General features: G+C 43.5%; 1 protein-coding gene across 4 annotated transcripts in view; it reads left to right on the forward strand.

Annotated features, from left to right (window-relative positions):
- nf2a (NF2, moesin-ezrin-radixin like (MERLIN) tumor suppressor a) overlaps positions 1-13588 on the forward strand; it is a 36354-nt gene that overhangs the window by 7124 nt on the left and 15642 nt on the right. For all 4 annotated transcript variants that reach the window (XM_076269571.1, XM_076269572.1, XM_076269575.1 and 1 more), the window contains exons 3-10: positions 1016-1138; positions 8052-8135; positions 10432-10500; positions 11706-11788; positions 12068-12143; positions 12567-12701; positions 12813-12887; positions 13376-13489. In XM_076269571.1, the coding sequence (XP_076125686.1) occupies positions 1016-1138; positions 8052-8135; positions 10432-10500; positions 11706-11788; positions 12068-12143; positions 12567-12701; positions 12813-12887; positions 13376-13489 (759 nt within the window). The remainder of the gene's footprint in view (positions 1-1015; positions 1139-8051; positions 8136-10431; positions 10501-11705; positions 11789-12067; positions 12144-12566; positions 12702-12812; positions 12888-13375; positions 13490-13588) is intronic.

A 13588-nucleotide genomic window follows, 5' to 3' on the forward strand; every position in this document is an offset into this window, starting at 1 on the left:
ACAAAAATATCATGGTGTCCATCTGTCATTTGAGCAGAGGCGGACAGAGTACAAAGCTTCATTACTTGAGTAAAAGTACAGATAACCCTGGCTAAATTTTACTCAAGTACAAGTAAAAGTACAACAGTCAGATGTCTACTTAAGTAAAAGTACTGAAGTACTTGTTTTTAAAAGTACTTGAGTATTAAGAGTACAAGAGTACATTTTCTAAATATTGCATTACTACTGCCACAGTGCTTACATTTATGTACATAAATGTCCTACATGGAGTTATGAAAAATTTTAATGTTAATACCTTGGAGAATGTAAAAAGAATTCAAAGTAAAGTCAAGTCATTTCCATCTTTTTACCATGTTGCCAGGGATGAGCAGCATTTCTAATACATGTATTTAAAATACGTATTTCCAATACAAAATACTATTTTGTAATTGAAACACTTGAAGCGAAAACTATCATTAACTTTTTCAGCAAATTGAAATAGTCTGGCGAGGTGCGGCCACGGGTTGGCACATCCCCGGCATCCAGTAACCTGCTGCGTCTTCATCCATGGTTTCGTCCATGGTTTCGTCTCTAAATCTGACCATGGAGTTAACTTTGGCGGAAAGCTGAAGGTGATTGCTGATAGGCTGTCTTAATCAGTGGTGCCTGCACAATCCAATCACGTTTGAGAGGGAAACAACAAATTGAGGGTTTCCAAGATTTTTCTTTTTTCCTTTTTTTTTTTTTAGAAGTAACGGGTACTCACGGTTATGGATAGAAATGTAGTGGAGTAAAGAGTACAATATTTGCCTCTCAAATGTACTTGAGTAAAGTCATGAGTACTCCCCAAAAATGATACTCGAGTAAAGTACAGATCCCTCAAAATTGTACTCAAGTACTGTACTCAAGTAAATGTACTCCGTTACTGTCCGGCTCTGCATTTGAGTCGTTTGATCACTACCATGTCTCTCTGTTCACTTTCATTGTCAGAAGAAAGAAATGTTTTCCGTATGATTGTGAAATGTCTTCTTGATAGGTCCTGGACCATGACATGCCTAAAGAAGAACCCATCATGCTGTACTTTCTGGCGAAGTTCTACCCTGAGAACGCAGAGGAAGAGCTGGTCCAGGACATCACTCAACACCTGTTTTTCCTGCAGGTAAGCTCTTCTCTTGTATCAGAAGTAGTTTCAAACAGTACAGGAAGGAGCCACATCTACTATATCCTGGCCTGTGTTGCACATTCACATGGCACATTACCACGTTCAGCTGAAAGTCTTATAGTAATCTTTCATTTAAACGTCCCGAATGCCCATCATTTCATTGAGCTGAGCCTCTGCTGGAACTCCTAACTCTCCTGATATTTTGGCCTGTCCAGAGTGATGCCCAAAAGAAGAATGTCTGTAAAGCTGAGGATGATTGACATGTCTGAGACACTGTCTTCCATAGCTGAAATCTCACAGCTGAAATCTCACAGGGTTTGTGATGCCTCAAGTGAACATGGAGACTTTCTCTCCTGTTATTTTGCTCTTTCATCTCTATCCCTCCTCTCCTTGTCTATCCTTCCTCTCCTTGTCTGTCACTCTAGAAACCTTGGACTTGGACTCTTACAGCACTTTCTCTCAAATCCAATCGTGGAAGTCAAATGAACCAATTTCTCCCTAATTGAGGAATGCACCCTAGTCAAAAATCAGAGAAATCCTTGGGCAATGTGGCTTTTCCAGTGCATATAAATATTGCTGCTTGATACCCCCACTAATGTCCTTGTGCATGCCTGCGCTAGTGGTTGAACCTTTCCCCACTTCTCGTCCCATGTCTTTGTTGGACATAGTGTATTCTCACATTGTCCTGCTGACTGTGCTCAGCCAAGTGGAATCAATGTTAACGCATATTAGGGTTGCCCTTTCTCTCCAATCCTTCGGGGTCTTGTTCTCAAAGCCAGGTGCTCCATTCTCCTCAGCGTGATGGAAATGGATTTGTCACTGAGCCGTGGCGCCCTAATTGAACCGGCCTCATTTATCAATCACCAATTAAGGGCACACAGTTCACCTATACGGGACCTCATTCACTGCGGCTTTCCTGCACAAGGAGCTGAGCTTTTCTAGAGCTGTAAGAAGAAACCATCTTAAATTGTCTGTGTATTTTCAAGTGTTTTATGGCACTAACAAAGGCATATATGCATAAATAAACCCCCCCCCCCCCGTAACATTTCAGAAGGGAAATGTAACCTTCAAGGCCATTCTGCGTTCCTTAAGGACACTACAACAATATGCCAAGAGGCTTATCGTTAGCCTGTACAAGCCAAGTTTACGGGTGACCTCCCACTATGTGATTGCTGGTGATCAGCCGCTGGAAATATGAATCTGAAACGCTTTCATTCTGCCGGCCATAATAGCTCTTGCTGTGGTGTTGGTCCTGCGCCGGGGAGTGTGTGTCTGTTTAGATTGCCTTTTCATGCCCCCCTCAATTGGATCTCTGCTTATCTGAGGTGGCCACGCACCCTCTGCCGCACTGCTCTCGAGCGCTCACTCGTATTTGTAAAGCAGATTGGTAACGGCTGGTCATTTAGCCGAGCAGCCGGGCTGGTTTTCCTTTTTGCTGCTACCTTTTCACACTCGCTGGTAATTACATTTTGAAGGGCGGCGGCAGCGGTGGAAACAAGTTAACGCGTGTGATATTTTGTAATATCGGGGGGTCATACTGAAGTGTTTACTTTTAGATTTGCTTCTTCTTTACGAGCACACTGTTGTGTCTGAATTTGTAGAGATGTCTTCTGTTGTGTCTAAATTTGCAGAGATGTTTGCCCAGTTGTGCTGCTAGGGAAAAGTGAGGAGGTATGGACTGCTGATTTACGGCTCCCACACACAGCTGCGTGCTTCGCGTTGCTGGAGACGCATCCCATTCACTTTACATGGGCTCACGTGATCCGTTGCCGAACTGAATTGTGGGTCCGTCGCGTCGCGTTTCTCCCGCCGCTCGCGTTGAGGAGTTCAGCTGTTGCTGCACCGACAGACGGCACCGGCCAATCAAGCCAATCTACGGACGGCACCAACCAATCACATTACGGTTTTACTTCAAGTCATTTGCATAGCTACCGTCGGGAACACCCACTGGCATGCATTGACGGAACGCAGCTGTGTGTGGGAGCCGTAAGGGTCCTGTCAATTGCAGCAAATTTTTGCCCTGACAGGCTTCCTCAACCTCATTTTTAGAGCGCTTCAGTCAAGTATTTATTGTTGCTAGTTTACAAAGTTTTGATTGGTTGACGAGATAGGTGACATTGACGAGCCCAGGCTGTTCTAAAAGTTGAATAGATTTCAACAAAAATGGTCAGCATCGAGGGCTTTCTTCGGCAGAGGGCACTGTGAATGCTGAACTTCATAGGATTTGTATAGAAAATAGCCACCTTCGGTGCAAAAAACACAGTTGGTAGACACAGGCCCTAAAATGGTTGGAATGATGTTTCCACAAAAATATCAACTGTTAAACATTCTGTTGATTAGGAGAACATGCAGGACTAATCCCTGCCAGTTACTTATCAGCGTTATACTAGAAATTATAACCTCAGTTTGCATTTCAATTGACCAGTAATTCAGAATGTGTCTCTCTTCAAATGTAATAGTCAACTTTGATTCATGGTATGATTGTTAAGGGCTGTTCACACCAAGATAACGGCAAAAAAGTATCACTCTCGCCAATATGATGTCATTATCATTTATAGTTTATGTGTAGACATTGTCATACATCATACTAGATTTTTGCCTTTATCGTTCTTGGTGTGAACGGCCCTTTAGAGAGTGATTAGTGAGTACCCTTAAAGGATATTTTCGGTATTTAGCACTTTGAGTCCCTTTTCTGGGTTGTTTTGGATGAACTAGAGTGGTGGACACCGAAATTTTGACGATGGGTCCTGACTTTCTGACTCGTTTATAATTGCCTTTGACTAGCTGGCTATGGGCATGCACAAACATGTCCTTAAAACAACCCTTAACGTTCGTTTTCAAAACTGTGCAACTCACCGAGTGGTTAGTGGTGGTAGGGCTGCTCGATTATGGCCAAAATGATAATCACGATTATTTTGATCAATATTGAGATCACGATTATTTATCACGATTATTAATTAATTTTAGTGACAAAAAATATTTTTTCCCTAAACATAATGGACTTGCTATCTGGCTCACCCAAATTCTTCCCCTCACATTTACTCCCCTAAATCACTGCAAATATTCCCCACCGGGAATCCTCCCAACACTCCCCATTAGCCACTTAAGCTCTGCTTCTTGTTCATTAGTTTAATCATTTAGTCCAGGGGTGTCCAAACTTTTTGACTCAAGGGCCACATTGGGTTTTGAAAATTGGCCGGCGGGCCACACACAAATAATAATAATAACGTTTTGTATTATTTAAATGACAAAGTAATTTTGTTGTAGAAAATGAAATACTGTTAATTTGATGCTGTTTAATTCATTTATAAATGATGCACTGTCACTTTAAGACTTTGCCAGCTCCACTTAAATATAGCCTATGGCTAGTGCTGTGCATGGCTGTGCTCTCTCACAGTTTATAAATGGTCAGTAGTGGGAACTACTGTTGCCATTGCGCTCTCTCCCTCTTGTGCACGCCCAAATGCGTTAGAATTAAATGGAGTAGCATAGTAGTTAGATCTGCTACAATGGAGATAGGCCTACTATGTATCTCGATGTAACAAGCTGTTTTGACATTGACATTGTAAATGTTCTCTAAGAAGAGTGTAAAGCAGTTTGCAGTAGCCTAACGTTAACCACAACGTCGTCTATCGCTGAAAAAAAATAGCGAGCGGCCTATGATAAACTAACGGGACATGAGCAAAACAAATTTAACGTTTAGTTTCATGTGCTCACGTGAAACTTTCATGTGCTCACCTGAAACTTTCATGTGCGCACACGAATTTTGGAAAACACTTTTCCATTTACATTGGGATTTTGCAAACTTTCAGTGTCAGAGTCAATAAAATCAACCCTTCAATGAAATTGTCAAGAAGCTGGAAGTAGGCTAAGCATGCTAAATTCGACATCCAAACAGTATTCTAACGTTAGCTTTGAGATAGTGCTTGATTGCATAACTTAACTTAGTTTAGTCTCCTCATTGTAGCCTACTATGTTGTGATAAGACCTTAGCAGAGTTAACTTCAATGCAGCAGTTTTGAACAAATTTGCGCAGCATGGTCACGATGCTAAGCAGATTTAATAGCAATTTAGCCAGACGTCTTCTATGCAATGCTTCTATGTGGCAACAATCCTTCAACAATCGTGAATATTATTTGTGTGGTGGCCAGTTTTGATTTCATGGCGCCCCGCCACAGATTAGTCAATGTATGGGAAACACTGGAAATATATCAGTGCAATGTATGATTTCAATCCGTGTTATTTGCTATTGTGGAACTATTTTTTCAGATACCTCACAACCATACACATAAACTTCCGCTCAATATTTGAGTCTGAAGCATAGACAATAAAAGAAGGTCTCGCGGGGGAAAGACTAGAACCGTAAACAGACCCCCTTTCCGTTTCCGGTAGCGCAGTGATATCAAGAAGCAATGAGTCTTCCAACAGAAATAAATGGGATTTTACAAAATGGAAAAATAAAACACGACAGAAACTATTTGTATTTCGCTACGCTACTTGTTTTGGAACATCAATGAACATCGCTAACCACTCGGTGAGTTGCAGAGTTTTAAAAATTAACGTTAAGGGTTGTTTTAAGGACATGTTTGTGCATGCCCATAGCAGCCCGTCAAAGGCGATTCAAAACGAGTCAGAGAGGTCGAGACAGGACCCATCGTCAAAATTTCGGTGTCCACCACTCTAGTTCATCCAAAACAAACCAGAAAAGGGACTTTAAAGTGCTAAATACCGGAATTATCCTTTAAGATGTAAGTCATCTGTTAAACTGTGCTTTTAACATGGAACAGCTTCAGCTTTTTATGACTGCATACTCATCCATAATGAACACAATACATATGGCACTAACTGTCTAATACCTGAAAGCTTAGTCGCCTTCGGAAGAAAATACCCATTCCAAAGAAACATTCCAGTGCTTCCCATGCTGCTGAGGTTGAATAGAGTGGGTCCACTCTTACACAGCTGGAGAGGTGGACTAACCAGAATTCTTATCTTCAAAAAACCTGTACTAAATTAGTACATCTGTTATGTTTATCTCTTCAAGAAATGTTGCATACATTTTTCTATTTGCATGTTGCATGCATTTGACTGGCGGTCTAGACACAAATAAAAGTTTGCAAGAAATGCATAAACATATACATATGCATAGTATAGATATATATAGCTAGGTTTACTTTTGTTGTTTCAAAACGAAGGTCTCCTGAATAAAATCATCTATCGTCTAAAGCAGTCAGCGCACAGTGGCGCGCTAATGGAGACTCACAAGGACACCTACCTCTTGGATAGCTGCCAAACAGCCCTCAGATGTAAATTAATTGCCGAGCGACTCGCAAGTAGTCAAGATGTCAGTTTGTCTGTGTGGCAAATTAAGACAGCTCGGCAAGGCAGTCTGTGTTGAATACTTTTTTCTGTTGAGAAAAACTTTGTGACTGTTAAAGATGAAATTACACTTCAAAACTGTTCCTCTAAAGTATACATTCAGAAGTTGTTTTCTTGGAAAAAACTCCCCTCATGGCCTTAACATGGCTTAAATCAGAGATGTGTTCAAATTCGCAAACATAGTCAAACGTTACCGAACATTGTCGAACAGTTTTCCGTTTGCCTTCGCCGAACGTTCGCAAACAATCGCAAACAGTCTGCGGAGGTAGTTCTCTGTGAACATACAGTGGAACTGGACGTGAGCTTGATGAAGATAATAATGCAATTACTGTTAGAATGGAATGTGAACACCAAATCGTTCAAATTTAACTGTTCAAAGAAAACATGTTCGCTACTGTTTGACGCACCTCAGGTGTGTCAAAGATACAGCCCAAGGGCCAGATCCGGCCTGCCATCAGGTTTCATATGGCCCCCTGGATGTTTTGGGTAGGAAGGGAAAATGAAAAAAAAAAAAAAAAAACAGATATTCACATCCAGCTGTCATCAACTATGTGTATAATAAGCAATATAAATGAATTAAACCTAGCACTACAAACCATCCTCAGGAATGAAGATGCAGAAAAGGAAAAATGTGGTTTGCTGCAACAACAATTATATTACCATGTTGATGTAGCCATGTACTCTATATGCAGGTGAGAAAGACTGACATGGATGTTTTTAAGATATTTCAAGGTATTTCAAGAAAGAAAGAGCAGTATGACTTAAGTACACGATAAACCTATGCCTTGAAGTGGGTGTAGTAAAGGAGTAAATCACCAAATATCAATCTGATACCCATGCAGAAAGATGATAATGATCATGAGAATGACCAGAACAATGACTGCCCCCAAGAGGTCTCATTCCAACATATTCTTCCCACCACCTAATATAAGTCTGACACCCCTGGCTAAAATGTAACTGTACACCTTCTTCCTTATTTTGGGAAATGGGATATATCTAGCCCCGCCGACTCTCCACACATCATTCACCTGTTACTGGCTGCTGCAGCTGACACTTTAACTAGCTTGGTTGCGTATTTATGAAGAATTGTCCCATCCCCAGGTACTCAGGATTGATTCTGTACCCTAAGACACATTAATGGACTAATACCTGAATTGGCCCACCTGGGCTGTGTTTGGTCAAAACGTAGATTCCTTGGCAGAAATCTTTTGGCCTTTGACATTGATTGGTCATTTCAAGCATTTCAAGGTTGAAAATTTGATTTTCACCAGGGAGCATCTTTAAATCTTCTTTTCACTGAAGTGTGCTGTGTTTGTAGAGCTGTTTTTGATGCTTACATAAATGCTGACTTAATAACCCTGTCTAATGTGATCATATTCTCTCCTGTCTGTTAATTTATTTGAGTCTTGCATGGGCGGCTTCAGCTTAGGTCGTTTTTTGTTTGTTTGTTCGTTTGTTCTGTAATCCATCTCAATACCTGAGGTTGGTTTTGACTGGCAGTAAAGTAATCTCTGCCCCCCCCCCCCCCCCCCAGGTGAAGAGGAAGATCCTGGAGGAGGAAATCTACTGTCCTCCTGAAGCGTCCGTGCTCCTGGCCTCCTACGCCGTCCAAGCAAAGGTCAGACCCCTTGCTAACAACGCCCTTTAAGCTCCAGTAAAACCCGGCCCCGTCAGACAAGGACCACCTGTTTACTGGCACTTCCAGAATATGTTTTTCTAAACGGTCTTTGTGTGGGTCTCGTCAAACTGTCTAGGGTGTGTAGAAGTGAAATTGGACCAAAAAGTGGGAGTAGAAAAAAAAAATAGATTCCCAAACTGGCTGTCAGTTTGATTGACAGCCTGTGGTACTGCAAGAAGCAGTGGATTTATAGAAAGGCTTTCATTAACTACACACACATGCATGCACTCACACACACACACACACACACACACCTCACCTGCGGCCAATTTGAAGGCCTACCGACGCATGGACACGTTTGCCTGTAAGCCACTAATCATCTCTACTCCCACTCTCTGGTCAAGCAACTCAAATCAGACATGGCACAATACAGACCCAAAACATCCACGCCGCTTTAAGCCTCGCCACTGTTTACTTCCTGTCAATTTAGGTGTGCAGTGCACCTTCAGCAACGTATGCGGTTGGTTGGCTGGCCAGGCCAGTGAAGAGGAGCTATCACTTCACTGCCTTAGCTATAGTCCATGCATCTTTTGTGTGTGTGTGTCTGTGTGTGTGTGTGTGTATGTGTATGTAAGCAGGGATTACAGAAAAAAAATCCCACTGACCATTTAATGTCCCTTTGTGAGGGATAGTTGCTTGTCTGAATGCTTCTCTCCTTGCCGTATTAATTGGTAATTTATGAACAGAACAGCAAAGAGGCGCTGGGGAGCGCATGAATGGAATACACAATTGGGTGCTGGAGCCAGTTACTCATTAATGGCCAAAGACAGTCGGTCTGGTGAGAAAGGGAGGGAGGGACAAAGAGACAGGAAAAAAGGGAACACTTCACATAAATGAAATGCAAAGTTTGACTTTGTGCAAATTCCCTTTTCGCAGCATTTCCACTGTAGAAGATCCCAGTTAATCCCAGGAGAATTCTCACTAATTGTTTTCTGGGTGGGTGGAGTGTGTGTGAGTGGGGGGTGGGGTGGGGGTTGTTTGACAATGCTGTAGAAATGTATTCTTTGGTGTGGTTGAGCAGCATATCTTTCTTTGGTCCTGGGAACAGTTATGAAGATGAGTGAGTCGAGTAGAGGAAATGAGCAGCAATATGTATGTCTAGGTAAGGGGTTGTAAACACTCGCTGGTTCTTCATTAAAGGCAGTGGTGGGAAGAGCAGGTGGAGGAGGTAGTAGTAGAAGTGGGTCATTCGTCTCGTGGAACATTCCCCAGGGGATCCTTAAAAGTTGTAGAAGGAGATGAGAGAGAGAGAGAGAGAAACAAACAAACATACATACATACATGAGGGGATGAAGGAGAGAGGACATAGATGGAGAGAGAGAGCACTGCTATTTGAGCAGGTGTGGATCCAGTGCGGGCTGCTTGGCATGCACAGCACAGCCACACACTGCTCCTCTCTGCGAGGCTTGACAGCCAGTTTGAGACAACAGCTGCTCCCACCCCCAAAAAAATCTAGCAGGCAGGAGAGCCTCCAGAAAGAGACATCCAGTGGGTAAGGGTGTCGTGTGGAGTGGATGAGGGTGTGTGTGTCTGTATGGGGGGGGTCAGCCAGTGGGGGGGGGGGGTTGGGGGTAGAGAGAGATATCCAGTAGGTGAGTGTCATGGGGAGTGGGTGAGGGTGAGTGTCATGGAGACCACAAGTAGAACTGAACGGGCTCAAGGGCACAACGTTGGAAGCCAAATTGAACCCACAGCTTTCAGGCTACTGCACACTAGCCCAACTACTTAGTCACTACCCTACCACCGCCCCGTTCAAGTGTCCCCACTTGCTCCATTGTTCAGTGCATTGAATCAACATACAGAGGGCAAGTTGAAAACCAATGGCAGTCTCATGGTAAAATTAAAAATAGACAACATACCTGGCTCTTAGCTTTCTGTTAGTGTTGTGTTCTAAAAGATACAGATTGATCATTTGTTCTCTATCCTCAAAAAACTTTTAGACCCAAATGTATTCAATTCCCACGGCATCAGCTCCTGATACATTAGTCATGTCTCTGCATGGCCTAATGAAACAGTTTAATGACATTATTTTCTGACGGCTTGGGCGCCTAATGTGTGCAGAAAAAATGGAATGATTCTTTTCATTGATTAATGACTGACCCCATTTATTTTGCATAATTTGCTTGTTACATTTGCCAGCATGTCTCCACTCTTTTTGAAGATTGGCATTCTTCCTTTTCTTTCTTTCCCCCCCCCCCCCCCCCCCTCTCTCTCTCTCTCTCTCTCTCCCCTGCAGTATGGGGACTATGACCCTAACGTTCACAAACCAGGGTTCTTGGCTCAGGAGGAACTTCTACCAAAGAGGGTGAGAATCATTCATCATTTCGCCGTCCTCATTCAGGCCGTCTGGGCCAAGTGCACAAAGGTCCCACACCAGCCATTTCAGACCCATTCTCCCCTTGGACACCCACCAAACCACTGAATTCAAGCCAAGTAACAACAGCAGCATCAGATGAGTGCAGTAAAGTTCGAATGCTATGCGTCAATGGTCTAACACAGGGATTCCCAAACTGTGGTACGCGTACCCCTGGTGGTACGCGAGCTGCCACTAGGGGGTACGCGAGATGAAAAGGGCAATGGCGGAAAGGAGTTAAAAATGATTAATTAATTAATTAATACTCTTATAAATTCATAAATAATACATAATTTCGAATCGGGTTATAATGATATGGAAACGTGAAATTAAAGGAAATCATTTGTAAACTCTATAATAGGGTACACGTGATTTCCTGCGGGCAGCCAGAATCTGGCACGTTAGTTTCGTTGAAGTATAGGCTAGGTAGAAGGCTGCGTAAACATGGAAACTGGTTAAAAACAGGGACACTGTCCAAAAGGCCTGATTTAAAGCGATCGAAGAGGAGAAGCGAGAGAAACAGAGCAGGACACAGGTAACGATGGAATGGGATGGGGGACTAATGAAGGTGGAGATGGAGCGCAGGGGGATAAAGGAAAGAACGAGACAGAAAAGACTGCGCGAAGAAAGCGAAAGTATGATGGATTGGGAGACAGACTGCCCAAAGCCACATTGCGTGGTCTGCAGTGAGATGCTACCTAACTATTCTAATGTGGTTCTCCACTGTTTTTTTTAACGTGAGAGCTCATAGATCAGTTGCACATTTTGATTATGTTATCATGTAGGGCGGCTAATTAAACAACGATGCCTGGAATGCGTCAATAGAATGAGTTACTTTTTTATGTGTTGGATGGTGGGGGTACGCGAGCCGAGTCAGAATGTAGAAGGTGGTCCGCGGGGGAAATAGTTTGGGAACCGCTGGTCTAACAGATACCTAAGATCATTTGTCCCATCAGCTGTTGGGTTTCTTAACAAGTTATAGGTCAACTTGCATTTGTTTATCATTGCTTATATTTACATTCAATCTGGAACATATTACCATATTACAATCTTCCACAAGTGTGTGTGATTTTACATTTTGAATATGTGCTCCTCATGTATTGGTTTGATTGAGTGTATTTGTGCTTAAAGACTATCCAATCCAATCCTGTCTCCAGGTGATCAACCTGTACCAGATGACTCCGGAGATGTGGGAGGAGAGGATCACGGCCTGCTACGCCGAGCACCGTGGGAGAACAAGGTTAATGGCGGAATATTCTGGAATCCACATCAGCAAGCGTTGCCCATGGCAGCACCAGTGTAGACCTGCTTGTTCCTGTATGATAGATTCATTGCTGTGCTTGGTGTGCGAGATCTCTAATGTCTGACCTTTGGGGAACGTCCAATTAATACAACTGAGCCTTTGATTTTGTGTTCCAGTTCAATAAATGGCAAATAAGACGCTAATGACTGCACTTTTCATCCACCACTGTTATGCCCTTCACTGACGCCGAGGTTGATTTCCTATTCTCTGAACCAGGGATGAAGCGGAGATGGAGTACTTGAAAATTGCCCAGGACCTGGAGATGTATGGGGTCAATTACTTCTTCATTAGGGTAAGGTGACTCTCCCACCTGACAGTGAGTCTGGGTGAGTGTCTGATCCCCCCCCCCTCCCCTAAGAGGAGTTGAGTGAGGTGGGGCTGCTCCTGAGCATTTGGGTGGAAATGAATGTGCAATCAGGCCTTTTGTTATTTCCATCCATTTACATCAAGTTAGTAAACCCCAGTAAACGTGCTTTCACACTTTTTCCCTCCATTTACTTTGATTATAGAGGTGTCAGAGATATACCCTAAACACATTTATGTTGCTTGCATCAGTGTTGACATGCAACCTGAAAGGTGTCCTCTCATATGCAGATCTGTCTGAGTTGATTGGTCTTACAGCTCAACATAAAGACATACTCAGAGAGTGTTACTGTGAAGGCAATACCTAGATGAACACAAATGTACCTGTTCCTACTGTGATCTCTGTGCACAGAATAAAAAGGGAACCAACCTGTTGCTGGGCGTGGATGCAGTGGGATTGCATATCTACGACCCAGACAACAAACTCACCCCCAAAATCTCCTTCCTCTGGAATGAAATCCGCAACATCTCCTACAGCGATAAAGAGGTACGTTAGCCTCCTCTGAGGTCAGCCAACATCCCTTTTTTTCTCTTATAATTGATTATTCGTGTTGCAAGCTGTAAATACAAAATACTCTTCTGTTTTGTCTGGTCTTAGTTTGCCATTAAGCCCCTGGATAAGAAGACAAACGTGTTCAAGTTCAACTCCTCCAAGCTACGGGTAAACAAGCTGGTGAGTCTAGCTGTGCGTCTGGCACCTGGACCGTTTGCCAGGGGGTCTCTCTCAGTGGGGGTGCAGCTCCACCGGCCCTGGGTTGCTGCACATTTCATCAGACCGTAATCCAGCAAAAAATTCCCACCAAGCTCTGCTGCAAAGTCCAAACCCCGATGTCTCCTGTAATCAAACCCACCTGCACTCGGCCTGACAGGACCACAGGGATGTTTTTTTAAAGCAGCGCTCAACACCCCTTGGCTCTTAATATGCTTATTAGCCCTCTTCGAGCCAAGTTGGCAGCCAGTGCCCTACATATGCCTGGGTAAAGTTTAATGACCACGATATGAGCAGTGTGGAGGAGAAATGTCGGGCCCCAGACACCCCCTGTAGTTTAATCACAGTCGTGTTCTTGAGGAGTGGCTCAGCTGTTGCAGTGCTTAAGTGCTGATTTGGAGGCCCTTCACCTCCTCTTCCTCCTCCTCCTTCTCCTCCTCTTCCTTGTGTAGATCCTGCAGCTGTGCATCGGGAACCACGACCTGTTCATGAGGAGGCGGCGGGTGGACTCCCTGGAGGTGCAGCAGATGAAGGCACAGGCGCGCGAGGAGAGGGCCCGCAAACAGGTGAGCAGCAGCAGCAGCCAACACTCCTACACCATCAGCATAAGCTCATGCCTACACACCCACACACACAAACACACACATAAACGTGATCAGAATTAA

Source organism: Alosa pseudoharengus, unplaced genomic scaffold (genome assembly GCF_046254945.1).
Source record: "Alosa pseudoharengus isolate Yale_2024_CS ecotype anadromous, Long Island Sound unplaced genomic scaffold, YU_APseudo_1.1 YU_APseudo_1.1_scf_6, whole genome shotgun sequence".
Lineage (NCBI taxonomy): Eukaryota > Metazoa > Chordata > Actinopteri > Clupeiformes > Clupeidae > Alosa > Alosa pseudoharengus.